Consider the following 22,151-nt stretch of genomic DNA (forward strand, 5'->3'; position numbering starts at 1 on the left):
AAAGGTTTAAGTGACACTGTATATACTAGTGAACTATTTTCCTACCACACACTATGAATTGATGTCACATGCTGCAATAATCCATATAAGCAGGCAGAATACATGGGTTGACTTTTCACTAATTCTTGGTTAATATTTCAGTTGGCTGAATCAAAGAAGCGGCAGGATGAAGGGTGTGGATCACTGGAATTAGCCGAGGAAGGCAAGCGGAAGCTGCAGAAAGACATGGAGGTGGTGACCCAGCGCTATGAGGAGAAAACGTCTGCCTATGACAAGCTGGAGAAGACCAAGAACAGGCTCCAGCAGGAGTTAGACGATCTGATTGTGGGGCTGGACCACCAACGCCAGATTGTTTCCAATCTTGAGAAGAAACAAAAGAAATTTGACCAGGTGAGCGAGAGAGAGGGATCCGAAGTCCATCACTTGGCTTTTAAACCATTCAATGTCTGTTTATTATAAAAGGACATGAACATTAAGGGGCCGAAATTGCCCTCGTGGAAAATTGGGGAGGGCACTTTGAATTAACTGGAAATTTACTGCCTGGCGGGAGTCAGGGAAGAGACGGAAAATTGGACTCTCTAACTCTGACAGTGCCTCCCAGTGCTTTGGAGCGCTGTTTGAAGGCGGTGTAGGGGGCGCGCTTGCGAGGGAGCAGGACAGTGATTACGTCAGCGCGGCGCGTAGCAACGTCCCTTCCCGTCACTTAAAGCGGAGACACTCTGCGAGGCCGACGTGGAGCCCACCGGGGAGGGTTTCAGCCGGGCCAGTGGCCTGGCACCCAAGAGGGCAGCCGCATTGCCCAGCCACTGGCAGCTTATCACTGCGCGAAGCTGTCAAGGGCACCAGCCGGTGGCAGCCGTGCTCCCGCGGGGCAGTTTTCCCCATGGGGTGGTAAGAGGTCGGCGGGGCGGTAACTCGGGTCGTGGCAGAAATCCGTTCCCGCCGCCCCCGGCCTGGGGGCAATTCCGGATGGGTCGGTCCTGCCACCTGCCCCCCCCCCCCCCCCCTCCCCGGGGCGGGAAGGTCTTGCCTTCCCATACGAGGCGGTAACGGGCCTTAAAGAAGGGGGTCATTTCTCCCCCGCCCCCCTCCCCAGTGCTTTTGCAAAAATGGGAGATCCAAAATTGAAGTACAAATTTTAGGAGACCAAAGGAGGACCAATTCGGCATCCACATCCTAACCTCGAATGTAATAAAATGTGTCCTGAACATTTCCTATAACTTGCAATACTTTTTGTTTGTAACTTGGAAGTTTATTAAAGTTGCAAAATACTAACTAATTTTTTAATGGTATGTATGTAAGCAGTAACATTGTACCATAAAATGAATGCAGAGTTCTATCTAGTTTATACATATGATTTACCATTGATGGTTTCCAGCGACAGAAAATAATAAATATTATCTTTCATTGTGGATATGATTATCCATCATTGAGGTTTAATATGTTGTCAAAATATTTAAATATAACTCACCAGTTCTAGGCCAATCAAATTCAGTTCTTGTCTTGCCTAACCTTGAAACTTGTTCGTATTTGGGTTAACGCAAGAATATTCTCTCTGGTGTTACATGAATAGTCTGAGCACTGCAATTATTCTTTAAAAAGCACTAGTACAATTATGTTAAATGGGTCACTTTACTGTTTCAGATGCTGGCTGAGGAAAAGAACGTCTCTTTAAAGAACTCAGAGGAACGGGATCGTGCACAGGCCGAGGCACGCGAGAAGGAGACCAAGACCCTGTCACTGACCCGCGCCCTGGAGGCGGCTATGGATCAAAAAGAGGAGATGGATAAAATGAGCAAGCTGCTCCGTACAGAGATGGAAGACCTCGTCAGCTCCAAGGATGACGTCGGAAAGAGTGTAAGTAGATGCCCCCTGTAGAAGGGTTTAGGGAGCCGCCCTTTTCTTCCCTTCCCCAATTCTTGTGGATAGTGGTGCCAAAAAAGAGCAGGGACACTTTCATTAGTGATCTCCACAGCTTGCATCCAGGCATTGTAATGATGAAAGCAATAAGCCCTCCAATACATCACTGAAATGGCCATTCTTCATGTTAGGCTGCTCAACTATCAAAGGCTTCACAGTCAAGCCTGATTGTCATCTTGCATAATGTCCCCACAAGCACATTTTCTACTAGAGGTCGCTGGACAATGACCAAGATTAGCATTCCGGCTGCCTTGTCGTGCATCACTCCCTAGTCTGGGCACTAAGGCCAATTGTAGTGCCTCGACTGGTGCTTGTTACAGGGATCCGCAATCAATCCCGAGATCTTCTGGTCTCTACGGCTTAGTGATACCTTCACTTACCAGGTCATCAAGGGAGCTCTTGGAAACATCTTAAATATAATTTGCACCACTTAGTATCTCTGTATAAAATGCATTTTATACAGTTAGTTTGATACTCGATAGATTATTGTGGAAAATAGCTATTTTTTCCTCCTCAATTCTTTGATCAAATATACATCACCTAAATGACACTTCTTGTCTTAGTAATGGGAGCTGTTTTGGTGATTAGCTGACCTTCTGTTGCTGTGCTTGAAAGATACTGGTGTTGCTAATCTGCTCTAATTTATGTACTCCCATTTATTTGTGTGCAGGTACATGAGCTGGAAAAGTCAAAACGTGCCCTGGAGCAGCAGGTGGAGGAGATGAAGACTCAGCTGGAAGAGCTGGAGGACGAGCTCCAGGCCACTGAAGATGCTAAGCTACGTCTGGAAGTAAATCTGCAAGCCATGAAAGCTCAGTTTGACAGGGACCTGCTGGGCAAGGATGAGCAGAGTGAGGAAAAGAGGAGACAGCTGATTAAGCAGGCAAGTATGGCTTTGAGTGCATAGAGGTGAGCGTCGTGAATTTAAGTTGATTGGAAAAGGTTAAAGATGTGGAGTTGGTTTACTTGGGGGGCGGGCGATGCCGGGGGGGGGGGGAGATAAGACTTTGAATTTACAAGATTATGAAAAGGATTGATCAAGTTGATCCAGGCAATTTGTTCACTGGTTCACATAACAGGGCTTCAATCAAGAATTTAGGATGGTTGAAGAAAGAAGAGAAGTTGGGTAAACTGTCTTGTGAAGACTTTTGGAGGAAGCTGCCAAAAAAGGCCATTGGAGCAGAGTAGAAATGGATTTGAGAGACAATTAGATCTCCTGGAGTGAAAAGAGGTTGATCTGTGTTGGCGGAGGTTGCTCTATCAAAAGGAGGTGCTTAGAATGGTTACAGCACAGAAAAAGGTCCTGGCACGACATGGAAGGAGGCTTCTCGGCCCGTCGAGCCAATGACCTTTTCCCTTTTATCACATGTTTAGTGCATTCAGGAGAACTAGATCTGGTTTAGATGCTACAGAAATTTGTTATTGGACATTGTTGTTCTGGTTTGTCTGAACAGCAACTACTGCTTTTATCTGTTACTAACGTTTTGTGTTCCAGGTGCGCGAGATGGAGGTTGAGTTGGAAGATGAGAGGAAGCAGCGTTCCATGGCTGTTACTGCCAAGAAGAAGCTGGAGATGGATTTCAAGGATTTGGAGGGACAAATTGAAGCATCAAACAAAGGCCGTGAGGAAGCCATCAAGCAGCTTCGCAAACTGCAAGTAAGCAATAGCAATCCCCATCGGGATACGATCGAACTTTCAATGCTACGGTCTCTGTACCCGGGTCACTACTTATTTGTGGAACTTCTTGAAAGATGTTTGGTACATGCAGGTTGTACCCCTCCAGTCCGGGACTCTAGTCCGGAAACATCCCTGGTCCGGCATCAGTTCCGGCGTGGACTGCCCCTTTTAGCGGTGTTGCAGTGCGCGGGCTGGGCTGGGGTGCTGCTGTGGTGTGTGTGCGTGCAGCAATTGGCTGGAGCGGCTGTCGGTCAGTGCTGGTGCTGGGGACCACAGACACAGAGCGCATGCATGTTGCACAGTGGTGCTGCCTGCACCTTTGTGTCTCGGGCAGGAGCGTTTGTGTATTGTGCATTGTGCAAGGCACTCTGACCGGGCTGGCGGGTTGGTGAGGGATCCATCACACACATCATGCTGCAAGAACCGCTGTGTGTGTGGGCCGCCGAGATCTCTTGGGTGTGGGGGGGGTGGGGGGTGCATGGTTGTTTGTTTTTGTGTGTGTGTGTGTGTGTCTCAGTACGAGGAGGCTGCTGCTTCCACCAATCAGGCTCTGTTCAGGGTTTACACATGGACTGGTGCCGGGAGTAGATCGTGGGTAAGAGTCGCCGTCTCTCCTTGACGTTATCCTCCACTTTATCTTCGATCTCTAGTTTTGTTTGTGTGTATGTATGCCGTTTATTGAGGTAAGTAGGCTGGGCAAGGGAAGGGCAGGAGGCTGACTGAGGCTGGGCCTGAGGATTTTTTAAAACTGAATGAATAGAGTGTAGAATGTTGAGATACATGGGGTGTCGCAGTTGTGTGGGGCATACTGGTTGGGCCGGATGGTCTTAACCTTTCCGTCATTGTTCATAGGATTATATGTAACCTTCAGGGCTGCTGACCGAGGGCCGTGCTGCTCTTTGTTGGCTGGCGCGGACACAATGGGCCGAAATGGCCTGCTGCGCTATGATTCTGGATGACTAAATGCTGTGCAGTAGGCTTCTGCACAGCGTATTGCGCCAAACGCGTCCAGGTCGTTGTCAGTAGCATTGTCACCAGTTGACCACCTGTGGTTCGGAAAATTCTCTGGTCTGGCACTGGTCAGGTCCTAAGGGTGCCAAACCAGAGAGGTCCAACTTGTATTCATTCTATACAACACAAGATAGATATACAATATTCTACATAAGTAGGCTGGTTCTGATTTGCTTAATCAATGAATTTGAGAATAAGTGATATTTGAATTAGTGGCTTCAGTTTTAAAATCTAGCCGATTTGGGCAAGCCTGCTCAAAGAAGAAAATCTGGCATTGAAAACTTTGAACTCTTGAATGTAACCTGGTAGGGGTCACTGAGCCATTTATCAGGTTATTTTTCAATCAAGCAAAAACCATTTGTATTTCTGCTTAATGAAAAGGACTTGAAAATGAGATGAAAATTAATGAAAACATAAGATTCTGAGGAGAATTGACAGGATAGATGCTGAGAGGTTGTGTTCCCCTGGCTGGAGAGTCTAGAACCAGGGGACTTAGTTTTAAGACTGAGATGAGGAGGAATTTCTTTACTCAGGGTTGTGAATCTTTGGAGTTCTCTATCCCAGAGGGCTGTGGTTGCTCAGTCGTTGAGTATATTCAAGGCTGAGATCGATAAATTTTTGGACTCCAGGGGAATCGATGAATATGGGGATTGGGCGGGATAGTGGAGTTGAGGTCAAAGGTCAGCCATGATAGTGAATGGAACAGGCTCGAGGCGCCGTGTGGCCTACTCCTGATTCTTATGTTCTTGGTGCCTCAAAAGTGTCAGCTAATTGATCCTAATTAACATGCAGATTCTATTTTGAGATAAGGCTTCAGGAGATCTCGCCTGAAGCTCTGTCATCAGCATATAATAAATGCTCTTCCCAATATGCAAGTCGTTAGAGTATTGGTGAACTCTCGACTAAGATAGCAATAACTACTTTGCTTGAGGGATATATGTTTGACCTTTATCCAAACAGAACAAACATTTTCCCCTTTCTTCAGGCAATTTGTGGTGCAAGTTGGGAGATGTAAGCACGCCTAACTTGTAATACTCTATGGATTCATTCCTGCTTAAAGACAATCCTACTGTTGCTGCAAGTGTTGCATTGCTTCCACCAGCCTTCCTCAGTTGGATGACAGGGTACAGTCTAGATATTTCTGCTAATGGTCTGTCCCTTGTCCCCCCATACCTACACACACACACACACACACACACACACACACACACACACACACACACACACACACACACACACACACACACACACACAAAGCAGCCACAGTGATGGTCAACAGCTGACTGGATTGTGGATGGCATTATGGCCAAGCCAGCTGCTGTCTTCACCTGGCATCCAGTCCCTAGAAAATTCAGCAGAGGGCTCTGGAAAACTCCTCTTTCGGGCCCAGTGGTGCTGGACAATGCTCCCTATAATTTTTTGGGGGGTCCTTTTAACAGGCTACGCAATGCATTCCGGAGGAGGCGGGGGTCCCCTATGGAGGGCACTCTACACGGGAGTCCTCCCACTATTTATCGGGGACTTGGCCTGGAGGGTGGTGCACGGAGCAGTGCCGTGCAATAAATTTTTAAGCCGGTTCACGGGCTCCCAGGCCGCCTGCAATTTCTGCAGTCTGGAAGAGTCCGTGTTCCATGTTTTTATTGAATGCACGAGGTCGCAGCCTCTGTTTTATTATTTAAAGGGGCTGCTCCTGAAATTCTGGCTGCACTTCAGTCCCCCACTCCTGATCTTCGGGCACCCTGTGCGGAGGGGAGCGGGTAGGTCCGAGAGCCTCCTCGTAGGACTGCTCCTGGACACGGCCAAGGGTGCCATCAGCCGGTCCAGGCAGCGGGCGGTCGAGCGGGTCGTTCAACCTGACTGCCTGCCTCTCTTCCGCGCGTACATTCCGTGTATGAATTATTTTTTCCAATTTGAAAGCCGGCTCACCGGCTGCGTGGGACCCCTGGAGTGCTGCGCAGCCATGCAACTTAAAAGGAACATTGGCGCTGAGGCCAACTGCAGTATCCCAACTTCTCTGACTAACGGTGCAGACTGGAAACCAGACTGTGGGATTGTACACCTACCCCACACTAGAAATGTGTTCCCTGTTTTGGGAGAGAATACAATTAGATGCCTGACTGATTTGTAACAATTTCTCTCTCTGTCTTGCGTAGGCTCAGCTAAAAGATTACCAGCGAGAACTGGATGAAGCTCGCATATCTCGAGAGGATATCCTGACCCAATCCAAAGAAAATGAGAAGAAGCTGAAGGCACTTGAGGCAGAAATGATTCATATGCAGGAGGTACGAGAGTAAACTGTGCTGTGAAATGAGGAGGAATTCTATCTCGTACTCTGGGAAATGTTGGAAGAGTGGGTTTGGCTTTCTGAACCAACTTTGTTCCTCAGTGGTGTCGATCCAATGTATGCAAACCATTCAGCTGATTCGGCTCCCTCTTCAATCAGAATTTGTTGATTATTTTATTGGGCCTGTTTTTTTATAACAAAAAAACGGATTTTATTATACATGACTAGCACGACAGAAATTGCTGGGAACAGTAACACGTTAGTCCATCAGTAGCTATGAGTAATGCAGATTCTCATTACACTGGGGTGCCCTCTGCCTGTTTCTTCAAGTCCACGTTTTTAAAGTAGTCCTTTGGAAAGTGGCGATTTCTTTCTAGATTAATCATGGGCTCCTCTTCTATAGGTTTCCCCTCTTTCTATCGCTGAGCCAGTATCATGGCACGAAGTAAAGGAGGATAAGGGACATAGCGGATAGTCGTCTCAGGAACAGGCGTGCAGCTCGTGAAAACTGCTGCTTCATGTTTTGGAACCAGACGCCAATCATGATTCATGACTTTATCTATTTCTTTAACTGTATCTTCAGTCTTTCCTCTGAATGTTGGCACTCCCCATGCTTTTCCATGGTCCATATCCTTGCGGGCCATGGCGGCGATGGCACGGACCACCTTCTTGCGGGCCATGGCTCGCACCACGGGAGGCCGCAGCTTCAGCACCCGGACCCTGAACGTATCCTGTTGCTGTGAATTTAACAGCCAGCTGATGTCATTTAGCATCAAATACCTGTACTGGCAAAGCACTGCATTATAGTCCTGCTACAATAAAACTGTTTGTAAGGCTCTGCTTACTGCTGGAACTTTGCAGATGCAAGTGCAGTACGATGGGTAAATATCCATGCTTCAGGCTGTTGTTTTCATTCTTTTGTGCACAGTAAAACCTCACTAGGAAGGATAATATCTTGTGTTAAACTGCATGTAAATGCTGACACAGTAATTCAGCAGTTTAGTCTGAGCAGGGTGTGTAGCAGCCAGGTAGATTTGCCCAATCTTTGCACAGCCAGGAAATCCACTCACTATTTTATTTTATTTGTTCCTGGGGTGTGGGTGTCGCTGGCAAGTCTGGCATTTATTGCCCATCCCTAATTGCTCTTTGAGAAGGTAATGGTGAGCCGCCATTTCAGAGTCAACCACATTGCTGTGGGTCTGGACTCTCATAGACCAGACCAGGTAAGGACGCCAGATTTCCTTCCGTAAAGGATATTAGTGAACCAGATGGGTTTTTACGATAATCCAGTAGTTTCATGGTCACCATTACTGATACTAGCTTTTTATTCCAGATTTATTAAACTAACTGAATTTAAATTCCCCCAGCTGCCGTGATGGGATTTGATCTCATTAGTCTGGATTACTAGGCCAGTAACATAACCACTATGCTATCATACCATTATATTACTAGTGCTCTAAGCAAAGTTAGATCTATAATTATAATGTATTGGATACTTCCACTGCCTTCTGGATTGAATTATATGAAAATACAGTTTTTTTTATTAAGAAGTGCCAGGCAGTATTCATATCAGATACAGTGAAGGTCCTGTAAAAAGCAACTGGTCCATAGAGTAGATCTTGCCAGGAAAAAAGCTTTCAACTCAATTGTGCAAAAATCTTTGATCTCACGTGTACCTCGACTGCTTATGAAAACTGGCAAAATTTGCCATCACTGGAGAGGATGTCAGTGTACAGCTTTACAACCCCTTTGAATTCTGTAACTCTAATTTCGAGTGCTCTACATAGTGCACTGTTCATGCAACTAGCTGATACCTTTTTACCTGAGAGGATATACTTGCCATAGAGGGAGTGCAGCGAAGGTTCACCAGACTGATTCCTGGGATGGCAGAACTGTCGTATGAGGAGAGATTGGGGCGACTAGGTTTCAGTAGCGTTTAGAAGAATGAGAAGATCCCATTGAAACGTTTGAAATTCTGATGGGGTTGGATAGACTGGATATGGGGAGGATGTTTCCCTGGGCTGGGAAGTCTAGAACAAGGGGTCACAGTCTTCGGATATGGGGTAGGAAATTTAGGACCGAGATGAGGAAATGAATTTTTCACTGAGGGTGGTGAACCTGTGGAATTCTCTACCACAGAAGGCTGTGGAGGCCAAATCACTGAATATATTTAAGATGGAGATGGATAGATTTCTAGACACACAAGACATCAAGGGGTATGGAGAAAAAGCGGGAACATGGTGTTGAGCTAGAGGATCAGCCATGATCATATTGAATGGCGGTGCAGACTCGAAGTGCCGAATGGCCTACTACTCATTTTCTATGTTTCTGTACCTTCCCTTTGAAATATCATGGCTGGTGGGTATAACCTGCCCTCGGGCAGAGAGGATGCGCACTCTGTATTAGGATGGAGATTCTTGGTGACTGAAGTGCAGCCTAAGAATACCGAAGAACCCTGGAGGTGCTGAAGGAGTGGGAGAATTTGTGCTGGGTTCCTCAGGGCAGCATTAATCCTGTAGGTGGAGAATACCTGTACGATGCACACTTCAGCTGTTGAAATGATTTTATTTTGATGCATTTGTTGAGAGCTTTTAAGAACACGGCCACTTGGACAACGCTGACTAACACTAATTCTCTCAATTATCTAGGAGCTTGCTGCAGCAGAGCGTGCCAAGCGGCTGATACAGCAGGAGAGGGATGAACTGGCCGAGGAGATTGCCAGCAGCAGTTCTGGAAAGTAGGTGCTTCTCTTAAATGGGGCTTTATTTTCTTTTTCAACTTGTGCCATTCACAGGACAGTTGTTCCCTCTTTTATGTGGAAAGAGTTTGGATTCAGTTGACTGGTGATCAATTGGAACACCATCGATACTGTGCAGCAGAATCAGTAATCTGATATCTGGGCCATGTAGGTATGCAATACTCCAGGGCACTGACTTGACTTGCTGATTGAGCCTCAAGAGGTGGACCCATCACGCGAGAGTGGGATTTTCCCCACTTGACTGCAGGCAAACTTGCAGGCCAAGGCCCTACTGCACAGGGTGGTCATGGCTGATGAAACAGCAGGAAGCTTACTCGTGGTCTATGCTAGTGAGCTGTGTGTTTTTAGCTGGATAAGCTCCAGCAGAATTCCTTTGAGCTTGCCGACCTATGTCTCAATTTTCTGGACTTGGGAAAATGCAATTTGCCCCCGGGCAGAGAATATGCACACTCCATATTAGGATGGAGATTCTTAGTAGGTTGATTTGGAAACTCGAGCACCGTGAGTGGTGGGCGCAAACCCATATAATCTCATTAAGAACTTGAACTTTTAAAATGAGAGTCTTTGCTGGGCTGAAGTCAGTTGTGACAGCAGTAGGGGTGCTACAACTGGCCCAGATCTGTGTTGGGCATTCTCTAGGGTACAGTGGTGTTAGACACTCCCATAAGTGGTTTGAATATCTTGTATTCTGGGGTGTCTCCATACTACCCAGTATGTATGGAGTAATCGTATCCCCTTGAGATTGGAAGTGGATACGCGTGTTTTTCATGTGCGATTCTTTGATCTCATCGAAAGCCGACTGAAGAAACACTCGGTGAGACGAGGTTTTATTTCACAGTACAAGGACATAACCTTTGATTGGATCCACTTATTTCAATAAGTGCAACTTGTCTATGTGGAACACAAAATAACTAACACACACGGCACGTCCCCACAGCTGGCCAGGCTCTGGGATGCAGATTGGTCTCCTGGGTGAAGTGACTGGCTGCTGGCACTTGTACTTTCAGTGTGAGGGAGAAAGTGAGTTTAGAATTGGCTCAGTGGGACTGGCGGCATTTTCTGAATCGGGAATGGCTTTTGTTGCAGTGATTGTGCTGCTTAATGCCTGGAAATTGCTGAAGTTGAAGGACTTCTTTGACTAATGTCATGAACTCCTTTCGTAGGTCTTTGGCTCTGGATGAGAAGCGACGCCTTGAGGCCAGGATTGCTCAGCTGGAGGAGGAGGTGGAGGAGGAGCAGACCAACACTGAAATGGCCAATGATCGTCTCAAGAAAGCCAATCTCCAGGTACATGTCCTGAGCTATCGCTTATTTCGCTGGTGATATTTACACTGAGAAGCGCAGCTGAAAAACTTCTTAAACTGACCAACAGACAAGAAATGGGGATTACAGAAAATGTTCCAGTCACCTGACCAAATAATCCATTTGACTTGATCAACTGTGGAGTATTATGGTTGGGTCAGGGAATGCTGCCACAATTTTAGTAAACACATGCTGATGTACAGGGTCACAAAACATCAGCACGGATTGGAAATGAGGCCATAAACGTATACCCCTGGCTCTTTAACCCATGCTCACACTGGCAAAGCGCCAAAATGGCAGTGATCCCCGTGAAATTAACTTACTGCGTATATTTCATTGGCAGACAGTACCTGAGAGTGTCTTCAATCTCATTGTAACTTGGAAACTATTCTTTAATGCGGTAAAATTGGTCTCCAAGGAGTCAGAGCCTGACTAATCGGGGTATATGGGTTGCACAGAATCTGTACAGTCAAGCAGACATTGTGAAACTCATTGTTTAAATAAAAGGATGTTTCACTCTGCGACCCTTGAGTTGTCCATTGTTTATTTTTTATTAATACAATTGTGTTCTGAAGCCATCATTGGGGAATTGGCTTCCATGATTTACTGATCCTAAACCCTGGGAGCTCTGAATTAATATAGATGAAGTTCACTAGGTTGATTCCGGAGATGAGGGGGTTGACTTATGAGGATAGGTTGAGTAGGTTGGACCTATACACATTGGAGTTCAGAAGAATGAGGTGATCTTATTGAAACATATTAGATAATGAGGGGGCTCGGCAAGGTGGATGCAGAGAGGATGTTCCCACTGATAGGGGAAACCAAAACTAGGGGACCAGGGGCCCAAGTTTCCACACGATAAAAAACGGGCGCCCCTCCGAGCTGGGCGCCCGTTTTCCGCGCCTAAAACAGCGCCTAAAAAAAAAAAAATCGCGATTCTGGAGCATTCTGCAGCTTCTTGTCTGCCTGGCGCGGCGCCCAGAGGGCTGGAGCCTACACTCGCGCCGATTTTGTAAGTGGGAGGGGGCGGGTACTATTTAAATTAGTTTTTTTTCCTGCCGGCAACGCTGTGCGTTGGAGCGTTCGCGCATGCTCAGTGTGAAAAAAACATTGGCACTCGGCCATTTTTGTAGTTCTTTGTAGCTGTTTAATTTTTGAACATTTTTTAAAATAAAATTGCCATCAGCACATCTCACTGCAGCCTTCTCACTGTCTCCTCCCCCCCCCGCCCCCCGAGGGAAAGAACGGGCGCCTCCTCTTCCCCCCCCCCCCCCCCCCCCGCGGGAAGAACGAGCGCCTCCACGCCCCCTTTTGAAGAAAAAATTCTGTTCCAAAGTAGAACTGTTCTACCTGACTAGAACTGCAGAAAAAAAAATGTGGAGAATTGCGATTTCTAAGATAGTCCGTTCTCCACCAGTTGCTCTTAAAAATCAGGCGCAAATCATGTGGAAACTTGGGCCCATAGTCTTAGAGTAAGGCCACCCATTTAAAACTCCGATGAAGAGAAATTTATTTTCTCGGAGGGTTATAAATCTGTGGAATTCTCTGCCCCAGAGAGCTGTGGAGGGTGGGTCATTGAATATACTTAAGGTGGAGATAGACAGATTTTTGAGCGATAAGGGAGTAAAGGGTTATGGGGAGTGGGTAGGGAAGTGGAGCTGAATCCATGATCGGATCAGCCATAATATTGAATGGCGGAGCAGGCTCGAGGGGCCAAATGGCCGACTCCTGCTCCTATTTCTTATGTTATGTTAAGTACCTCTGTACTCCACTCCCCCTGTAATTTGGGGATAACTTAGTAGGAAAGTTGGTCTGTAGGAATTGCCATCTGCTGCTGGAGGGGAGAGGAGATTGGTTGAAGGGCTTCACTCTATGCACTCGAAGAAAACCGGATGTGACAACTGGAGCTGAAAATGTTTTACATCTCCTACTTGTTTAAACAGGTTGACCAGATAAATACCGATCTTTCTGCTGAACGCAGCAATGCCCAGAAGGCTGAGAATGCTCGCCAGCAACTGGATCGTCAGAACAAGGAGCTGAAAGCCAAGCTGCAGGAGATGGAGAATGTTGTCCGATCCAAGTACAAGGCCAGCATTGCTGCACTGGAGGCCAAAATTGCTCAGCTGGAGGAGCAACTCGATGTGGAAACCCGGTACAAATAAAGCAAAACAATCGATTGAAATATGCCAGGAAAGGGTATTTTTAGGATGTGGGTGGGTGGGGGAAGATCTGGTTTTAAAATTATTGCAAGCCAAGTGTCCAAAGAAAATAAGGCCCATAATTTGGCCCAAGTTATAGGCAGTCTCACTCAGGCTACAAGAATGGTGGATTTGGGAAATGTCAATGTTGCAGTTTAACATTAGTGCTGCTATAAAGTTGGAGCATGTTTTTCGAGCAAAGTTCCCTTTTGTTCTGATGGTGTTTGGCCTCAATGCTTCTGTGCACAATTTGTTCGGCACTGATGAATCTCGTTTTAAGCACAGAAATAACCCCCCCAAAATCTGGTGGGGGTCAGATTGCTGATTTGGTAGTCACAAGAGGGATACACATTTAGAAATGGTAACCAGATGTGTGCCCTTCAGTAATGTTGGCTTATCAGTGGCAAAACACTTGAAGCCATTTTGAACAATCAGGATTAAAAGGGCATTGCTTCAGACCACTGCAGTCTTCGAGGGCCATTTGACAAACAGTAACTAGTGGAGTGCCGCAAGGTGCTGGGTCCTCAACTATTTACACTCTATATTAATGACTTGGATGAAGGGACTGAGTGTAATGTAGCCAAGTTTGCTGATAGTACAAAGATGAGTGGGAAAGCAAATTGTGAGGAGGACACAAAAATTAGCAAAGGGATATAGACAGGCTAAGTGAGCGGGCGAAAATGTGGCAGATGGAGTATAATGTGGGAAAATGTGAGGTTATCCACTTTGGCAGAAAAAATAGAAAAGCAAATTATAATTTGAATGGAAAAAAGTGCTGCAGTACAGAGGGACCTGGGGGGCCTTGTGCAGAAACACAAAAAGTTAGTATGCAGGTACAGCAAGTGATCAGGAAGGCATATGGAATGTTGGCCTTTATTGCAAGGGGGATAGAGTATAAAAGCAAAAGTCCTGCTACAACTGTACAGGGTATTGGTGAGGCCACACCTAGAGTACTATGTACAATTTTGGTCTCTGTATTTAAGGAAGGATATACTTGCATTGGAGGCTGTTCAGAGAAGGTCACAAGGTTGATTCTGGAGATGAGGGGGTTGTTGATTAAGATATGTTGACTAAGTTGGGCCTATACACATTGGAGTTCAGAAGAATGAGAGGTGATATCGAAACATATAAGGGGGCTCGACAAGGTGGATGCAGAGAGGATATTTCTACTCATAGGGGAAATTAAAACTAGGGGACATAGTCTCAGAATAAGGAGTCGCCCAATTAAAAATGAGATGAGGAGGAATTTCGTCCCTCAGGGTTGTAAATCTGTGGAATTGTCTGCCCCAGAGAGATATGGAGGCTGGGTCATTGAATATATTTAAGGCAGAGATAGACAAATTTTTGAGCGATAAGGGAATAAAGGGTTATGTGGAGCGGGCAGGGAAGTGGAGCTGTGTCAGTGATCGGATCAGCCATGATTTTTAAATGGCAGAGCAGGCTCAAGGGTCCAGGTGGCCTACTCCTGCTCCTATTACTTACGTTCGTATTGAGCCACTTCTCTCCACTCTTTCAGCTACTCAAAAAAAAAAACACCGAATACTGACTGGATATTTCTATTTTGGCTGCTTTAATTTGGGATGGTAGGCATGGGCCAGTCCAAAGTGTTGCCCAACTGCTGTTGATTTAGTTGATAGTGGAGCAAGATAGGGCATTATTTGTGAGTGGTACTGAATTGGGGTATTTTGTTAAATAGATGTATTTATAATTGTGCATATACTGTTTGAGTTAAGTTTTAAATATTGCTGATTAATGTTCCTGTTGCAAAATGCTGAGACTAGTCTCTTGCTGGCTAGGTTGGTAAATGCCACACTGTGGAGCTGAGACATATACTGCAGGGAGATCCCAGATTTGATCCTTCGTCCGTGCTTAGTTAACTGATCTCATTTGAGGCAGATTTAGACCATAATCACAGAGTAGAAAGGGGGAATATTAACCAGCAAAGCACCTCTGATTGATGTCCAGTAACCCATGAATTCGGAGAGGATATGGCTCACCTGCAATGTTCCCAAAAGTCAAATAGCCTGTCAATGTTGACTAGACTCGCATGAATAACCCTTCGGGTGACTTCCAGGGGACTGTCGGCACCCATGGATCCGTTGCCAGTAGGTGTTGGCACCTTGAGAAAATCTGCAAACTAACTTTACTGTCCTGTCGAACTAGGGATCGGCAAGCTGCCAGTAAGTTGGTGCGTCGTTCAGAAAAAAGGCTGAAAGAGTCAATGCTGCAGATGGAGGATGAAAGACGTAATTCTGATCAATTCAAAGACCAGGTCAGTCGCAGTTTTTAATATCTCGATTGAATGATGGGCTTTTCATAAAATCATAGAATAGTTACAGCACAGAGGGAGGCCATTCGGCCCGTTGAGCACGTTCCGGCTCTCTGCAAGAGCACCAAGTCCCATCCCCTTTGCCCGTAGACCTGCAATTTTTTTTCCTTCGGAAAGCCATGATTGAATCTGCCTCCATCACCCTTTCAGGCAGAGCATTTCAGATCCTAACCACTCACTGCATAAAAATGGTTTTTCCTCATGTCTCCTTTGGTTCTTCTGCCAATCACCTTAAATCTCTGCCCTTTGGTTCTCGACCCTTCCGCCAATGAGAACAGTTTCTCTCTCTCTACTCTGTCCAGACCCCTCATGATTTTGAGCACCTCGATCAAATTTCCTCAACCTTCTCTGCTCCAAGGAGAACAACCTCCGCTTCCACAGTCTATCCACATAACTCACGTTCCTAATGCCTGGAATCATTCTTGTAGTTCTTTTCTGCACCTTTTCCAAGGCCTTCACATCCTTCCTAAAATGCAGTGCCCAGAATTGGACACACTAATCCAGTTCAAGTCGGACCAGTGTTTTATAAAGGTGGTTCATTCTTGCCTTTGTACTCTCTGCCTCTACTTATGAAACCCAGGATCCTGTATGCTTTTTTAACTGCTTTCTCAACCTGCCCTGCCACCTTCAATGATTTGTGCACATATACCCCCAGGCCTTTCTCTTCATGCACCCCCTTTATAATTGTACCCTTTAGTTTATATTGCCTCTCCTCGTTCTTCCTACTAAAATGTATCACTTTGTGCTTTTCTGCATTAAATTTCATCTGCCATATGTCTACCCATTCCACTTTCTAAAGTCTATCCCTATCTTCCTCACTCTTCACTATAGTTTTATCATCTGCAAATTTTGAAATTGTGCCCCGTACATCCAAGTCATTAATCTATATCAAGAAAAGCAGTGGTCCTAGTACCAATCCCTGGAGAACACCACTGTATAAATTCCTCCAGTCTGAAAAACAGCCGTTCACCACTGCTTCCTGTCACTTAGTCAATTTCGTATCCATGCTGCGACTGTCCCTTTTATTCCATGGGCTTCAAATTTGCTTGCAAGCCAGTATGATCTGTAAGACCTGCCCAAGCTGAGTAGCCCTCAGATCTGCCCTACCTCCTCCAAGATGACGCAATTGATCAGAAAGTTGCCTTGGCCTAAATGTACAGTTTTGTGCTGTGAAATATCTAGCAACAAACCAAGATGCATTTCTGCAATATTGGTGAATTGCAGCAAAGCTGTGCCTGCATACATATTCTGCATCATGACACAGGCAGCAGTAGCAAAGTACTTATCTTTCCACTCCAGACAGTGGTTTTTTTCTGTGTTCTGTGAAATTCCTCCTGTACGTTGTGACCTGGATAGCAGGTAGGCGATCTGCTGCCAACCCTCTGCTAGTTCAGCTTTCAAACTGGCTACTGGGAGGTGCACTCACTCAGTACTGCACGAAAGTGTCATCCTGGATTATGTGCTCAAGTCTCAAGTGCAACCAACTGAACCATGGCTGACACATCACAGGAAATCGTGATCTGGTGAGTGCATCGTGAGCACCGTGTGCTTTCCTGGTCACCATAGACACGAGGGAGACATTCGAGCTTTAGAGGCGGCGCCGGGAAACCCAACAAAGCTGATCCCTTGTATAAAAGATCTGTCTGGGTCACTTCCATTCTCATTTGGTGTCCAGCCAATGAGATTGTCTCTTGAAGTAGCATTCACCATTGCCTGAATGGTGCCATCCGTGGCTGAGGGTAGCACACTCATCTTGAGTCAGTAAGTCATGGGTTCAAGCCACACTCCAGAGATTTCAACATGTAATCCAGGCTGACACTTCAGTGCAGCACTGAGGGACTGCGCTTCAAAGGTACTTTATTGGGACATCCTGAGATTGTGCAAGTTCCTATATAAATACCAGTCTTTTTTCTTTAATTCTGACACTATTTCAGCGCGAAGCAGCAAGTAGCATTTATGTAGAAAAACATCCCAGGGTACATCAGAGGTTATCTCCTCGTGTTTCTTTTGCAGGTTGAGAAAGCCAATTCCCGCTTGAAGCAGTTGAAACGGCAGCTGGAAGAGGCTGAAGAGGAAGCCCAGCGTGCCAATGCTTCCCGGAGAAAACTGCAGCGAGAACTGGAAGATACGACTGAAACTGCGGATGCAATGACACGTGAGGTCAGCACGCTCAAGAGCAAGCTCAGGTAAGGAGAGGATGCTGTGATACGAATACCGGAACAATCCTGCTGTTGGGCACATTAAGAAAGCAACGTACTACACCTTTAAATTAACTGGGCCTGCTCAGCCCCTGTTTGTTTCTAGTGAATTTTTACAGTCTCGCTTTCACTTTTATAGTTATGACCTGGGAAGGAGAAGGGCTGCACCGTGTGAACATTGCAACCTCTGCCCAGGCAGGGAACCCTTACCCGAAACAATGTTCCGTTATGAGGCAGCTGAAGTAAAGATATATTTAATTTAAAGCAGTACTGGGGCAAGTTTGAAGTGTTTTTAAATCGTGATACAAAAGCTGAGGAATATGAAGGGAATTGGAAAGGAAAAACAAGATGGTAGATTTGTAAAACTTTAAAAAATTAAATGAAACAGGGATGAGGGAAACGTCTCTCGTCTGACCGGGAAACTTGGACTTGAATAAGAACGCGAACTTAAAACTGGAGAAAAAAAAATTACTTAAGAGCTTAACCTTTCTAAAAGGACTAATTGTCATCTTTTAGCCTTTCAGCCAGCGGGACAGGGCTGTGCCTTAGGTCTGTCAGTCAGCGGGTCGAGGCGCGGCTTTAGGTTTGAGGCAGTCAGTGTATGGAGTTGTGCTTTAGGTCTGTCAGTCAGCGGGGGAAGTTGAGACAATTTGAAGTTGCAGCAAGTTGTACAGTGGGGGAAAAAATGTATATGGAGCGAAAGTGCAAGGCCTCTTGAGTATAGTGTCATGATGCACTGATTTATTTAAATAAACCATCTGTAGTTTTAGAGTGTCTATTCTGAGAGGGGCGAATCAAGTGGCACAGCTGGTGTACAGTTTTCTGTTGCGATCCCTATGTCTCACCATCATTTGTCTTGATTTTGGACAGTTAAAGTATTCCAGATTGTAGGGAATTCAAGATCCACTTGTGGAAATGGCCAAGACAATATCTAGAATAAAAAGCCCACAGCCTTGATAGTTTAGTCAGGACTGAATCATCCCTGTACTTTTGAGGACAGGTTGCATAAACTTAGTTTGTATTCCCTTGAGTTTAGCAGTTTTGGGGGAGTGATCTAATCAAGGTGTTTCAAATGATAAAGGGATTTGACTGGGTATTTCCTCCGGTGGGAGAATCCAGAATAAGGGAGTGCAGTCTTCAAATTGGAACTATGCCATGTAGGAGTGGTAATCAGGAAAAAAGAAAGACTTGCATTTATATAGCGCCCTTCATGACCACCAGATGTCTCAAAGTGCTTTACAGCCAGTGAAGTACGTTTTTAAAGTGTAGTCAGGAAGCACGTTTTCACACAAAGGGGAGTGGAAACTGGGGCTCTTTCCCCAAAAAGCTCTGGATGCCGAGTTAATTGAGATATTCAAGACAAGGCTAGCTAGATTTTTTTATGTTGGGTATGGGTATCCAGTGATATGGAGCAAAGGCAGGTCAATAGTGTTGAGGTGCAGATCCACTGTGATCTAATTGAATGGTGGAGCAGGCTGACTGGCCTACTCGTGTTCCTCTGATACATTAACCAAATCTCTTGGTCTTCAGTCCACTCGAGTAATGAACAACTACAAAGAAATCTGGGTACATGTGAATCATGCTAGACGTTTTATTTAAGTAACTGAGGGCTGAGAGTCAGTCAGTTCAAGCACCATCCTTTGGAACCAGCTTTGACTTCACTCCATGCTATTGGTTAAAAAAAGAAATCTGTTACCAATTTTAAGGGTCCTAATTTGAGTTTGTCGCGTCCTAAACTAATTGCAGGTGGGCACGATTTAATTTGTAATCTGTCTAGACACAGGTGGCTAGATTGGTGGGGGGGGCGGTACTGGCCTCTATTGTATCTGCCATTAGTCAGCTGGAAGCACAGCATGTTGGAAAAAGACCAAACTCCCGTTCGCAAGCTCGGAAATCGCTTGACGCAAAGTTCATACAAGAAATGTTGACGTGTGTTTCTTTGTAGGCGTGGGGATCTGCCTTTCACTGTGCGCCGCACCGCAGGTAGAAAACTGGACGAAATCTCCGATGATGATATCGAAGGCCGGAGTGATGCCGGAGATCCCAAAGCTGCTGAATAACTGCCAAAGCGCTGACCTACACTCGCAGAATAAACGCCACCAGTGGGCCAATTGTTATTAAGATTTTATAAAATGCATAGCTGTGTATTTTATGCTGCAGCTGGTAACATCAGGGCACTCTCTCTCTCCCTCTCCCTCTCCTTTCCCCCTCGGCTTAATATAAATTCTTTCTGAATAATTTTGTAATGTGCTATTAGCAGAGAACTGTTACTGTGTATCAGGAGGAACAAGGCTCATCATTTGTGCAGCAGTGCACCCAGATCAGGAGGGCTAAGGTTTAACCCCTACTTAGAATTATTTTTCTTCAAATTAATTGCGGCTCTGCGATTCTCTGCTTGTGACCAGACTTGGCCTGGAGTTGAGGCTGTGAAGCAATCTTTCTCATTGGCTTTCAGAAAGAGCTTTTGGTTAACCTGGCTTACTTTGGGTTACTTTTTTTAGTATTGTGATTCAGGAATGTAGCGTTTTGTTGGGCAAGAGGCTCTTGGAACTCGTGTCTAACTTTAGACAACAACTCTTGCTTTGTTTTGACAATCCTTTAAAACCATTTGGTGGGGCTCGCACACACACTCACAAATAGTGTTAGACAATTCCGTGGTTCACAAACATCAGCGGGTGCTGTACACGCAGCACAAGCGATGACCTGAAAACCCACTTGCAGAGGCGAGCATTAACAGCAGCTCTGCACAGTAAACTGGAAAGGTCTCATTTCAGATTTGAAATCTTGCTGCTTGGAGGGACCTCCCAAGTTGCAGCAGGCGACCTGATCACTGCCCGAGAGATTTTGGTGGGTTTGAGAACAGAATTTTAAAGTTTCCTTTTTCCGATTTGAATTGGCTCAGGAAGCAACAGCAAAGAATGAACTTCTAACTGGAAACCTGTCTGTTGAGCTTGCCTTTGTCCCATACCTTGTTTGTTGCTACTCAGCAAGTGGGCTTTTCCCAACGCCCTCCTATTTTCAGTGAACCTCAATTGTGACAATCCTGTTTTTCTAACCTCATAGTTTTCAGGGATCTGCCACTGGAACGGTCCATTTTCATGGGAAAGGAGAGAAGGGAATATACCATTGTTTCCTCCAGTCGTTGCGTCAATTAATGTTTTCAGGTAGTGACCTAGTTTCGAGACTTGGTCCGTCTCCCGAACAGTGAGCATGGGGATTCCTCCTGTTCTAAAAGTAAGGTTTCTAACCGTTACTGCCAGTTGTCTGTGGTGCAAAACGCAAAACATTACAGCTCCCACCGAAGCCAGTTATTTGTGAAGTTTGGCTGTCTCCCGATCCCTGGGCAGGAGGAGTACTGAGGGAGGAGACACATGCTCATCTCACAGTGCAAACAATGCAAGCCAAGCTCGGCCTGTTCCAAGACTTCTCTGCAAATGTTTTAATGTGCAATGGCATCCAAGAAGATTGTTGAGAGGAAAAGCATTGATATATATATTCATTTGTATCTAATGAGTATCGCTTCATAGTTGTATTGGAAAAAGTTTTTGATAATCTGTTAGCTATACTGGATTTGTAAAATGACTTCCTTTCCTGTGATTCTTTTAAGGACCAAATATATATTTAAACAGGAAAAATATAATCAAGAAAAATTTGTTAATGGATTCTCATTTTTATATATATATATGTATAACGTAACCATTTGCTCTGACCAATCATGACCTTTTTTCTGAGCACTGGCCTCCAATTTAAAAAAACTGGAAAATGTGCTCAAGCTTAAACTGCACAGTTTTAAATTCAGTGTCCATGTCTGGCGAAGGATGTACGACAATGTGCGTTGGGGGCGTCAGGAGAGCCCACACACCTTCCCTTATTCACTGAATTGTTCGGAACCTTGGATTGAGTTTTAGTTTTTGATGTGTTTTACATGCACAAAACAACGGTATTGGGCTTAGAGAGTAAAAAGTGTCTCACTTTCCTATATGCTGCAACATTTATGTCTCACTCAAGTGAAGTTGCTCCATTTTTTCTTCCTGTCAGGGTTGCTATAGAAACTATTTGGATCGCCACACACACACACACACACACACACACACATATTTTTATAAAAGTGCCTTAAGCATGTGTCACATCAGTGCCGCGAAACTGAATTGTAACTGGTTTGCAGGTGTTACCACAAATGTGTTACAAATAAAGTTTATTGAAAAAGTCTGCTTGGTGTTGAATGTCTGTTGGTGTTGCCGGTTTGTGGAGTTTGAGAATAACTCCCATTTTGTAGGTTGGGCCTTGCTGTGCTACTCTGCAGCAGTGAAAGGCCGCTTCCTGCTCAGTACCTGTTCAGGCATGTTTACAGCTTTGCATGTCTCCACATCCATCTCCCTGCCTTATTTTCCCAGCTTTATATTTCAGGTCTGACCTTAGAGCCCTTGGGATACCAAAAACGGAGAGTCCTATTTATTGAGCAATGAGCAAGTT

General features: G+C 45.4%; 1 protein-coding gene across 2 annotated transcripts in view; it reads left to right on the forward strand.

Annotated features, from left to right (window-relative positions):
* LOC139229937 (myosin-9-like) overlaps positions 1-21,887 on the forward strand; it is a 148,066-nt gene extending 126,179 nt beyond the window's left edge. For both annotated transcript variants that reach the window (XM_070861586.1, XM_070861587.1), the window contains 11 exons: positions 142-390; positions 1,645-1,857; positions 2,591-2,803; positions 3,416-3,577; positions 6,763-6,891; positions 9,542-9,630; positions 10,815-10,938; positions 12,897-13,105; positions 15,315-15,423; positions 17,494-17,666; positions 19,624-21,887. In XM_070861586.1, coding sequence (XP_070717687.1) covers positions 142-390; positions 1,645-1,857; positions 2,591-2,803; positions 3,416-3,577; positions 6,763-6,891; positions 9,542-9,630; positions 10,815-10,938; positions 12,897-13,105; positions 15,315-15,423; positions 17,494-17,666; positions 19,624-19,738 — 1,785 coding nt within the window. In that variant the 3' untranslated portion in view covers positions 19,739-21,887. The remainder of the gene's footprint in view (positions 1-141; positions 391-1,644; positions 1,858-2,590; positions 2,804-3,415; positions 3,578-6,762; positions 6,892-9,541; positions 9,631-10,814; positions 10,939-12,896; positions 13,106-15,314; positions 15,424-17,493; positions 17,667-19,623) is intronic.
* The last annotated feature ends 264 nt before the right edge of the window (positions 21,888-22,151 follow it).

This window comes from Pristiophorus japonicus, chromosome 19 (genome assembly GCF_044704955.1).
Source record: "Pristiophorus japonicus isolate sPriJap1 chromosome 19, sPriJap1.hap1, whole genome shotgun sequence".
Taxonomy (NCBI): domain Eukaryota; kingdom Metazoa; phylum Chordata; class Chondrichthyes; family Pristiophoridae; genus Pristiophorus; species Pristiophorus japonicus.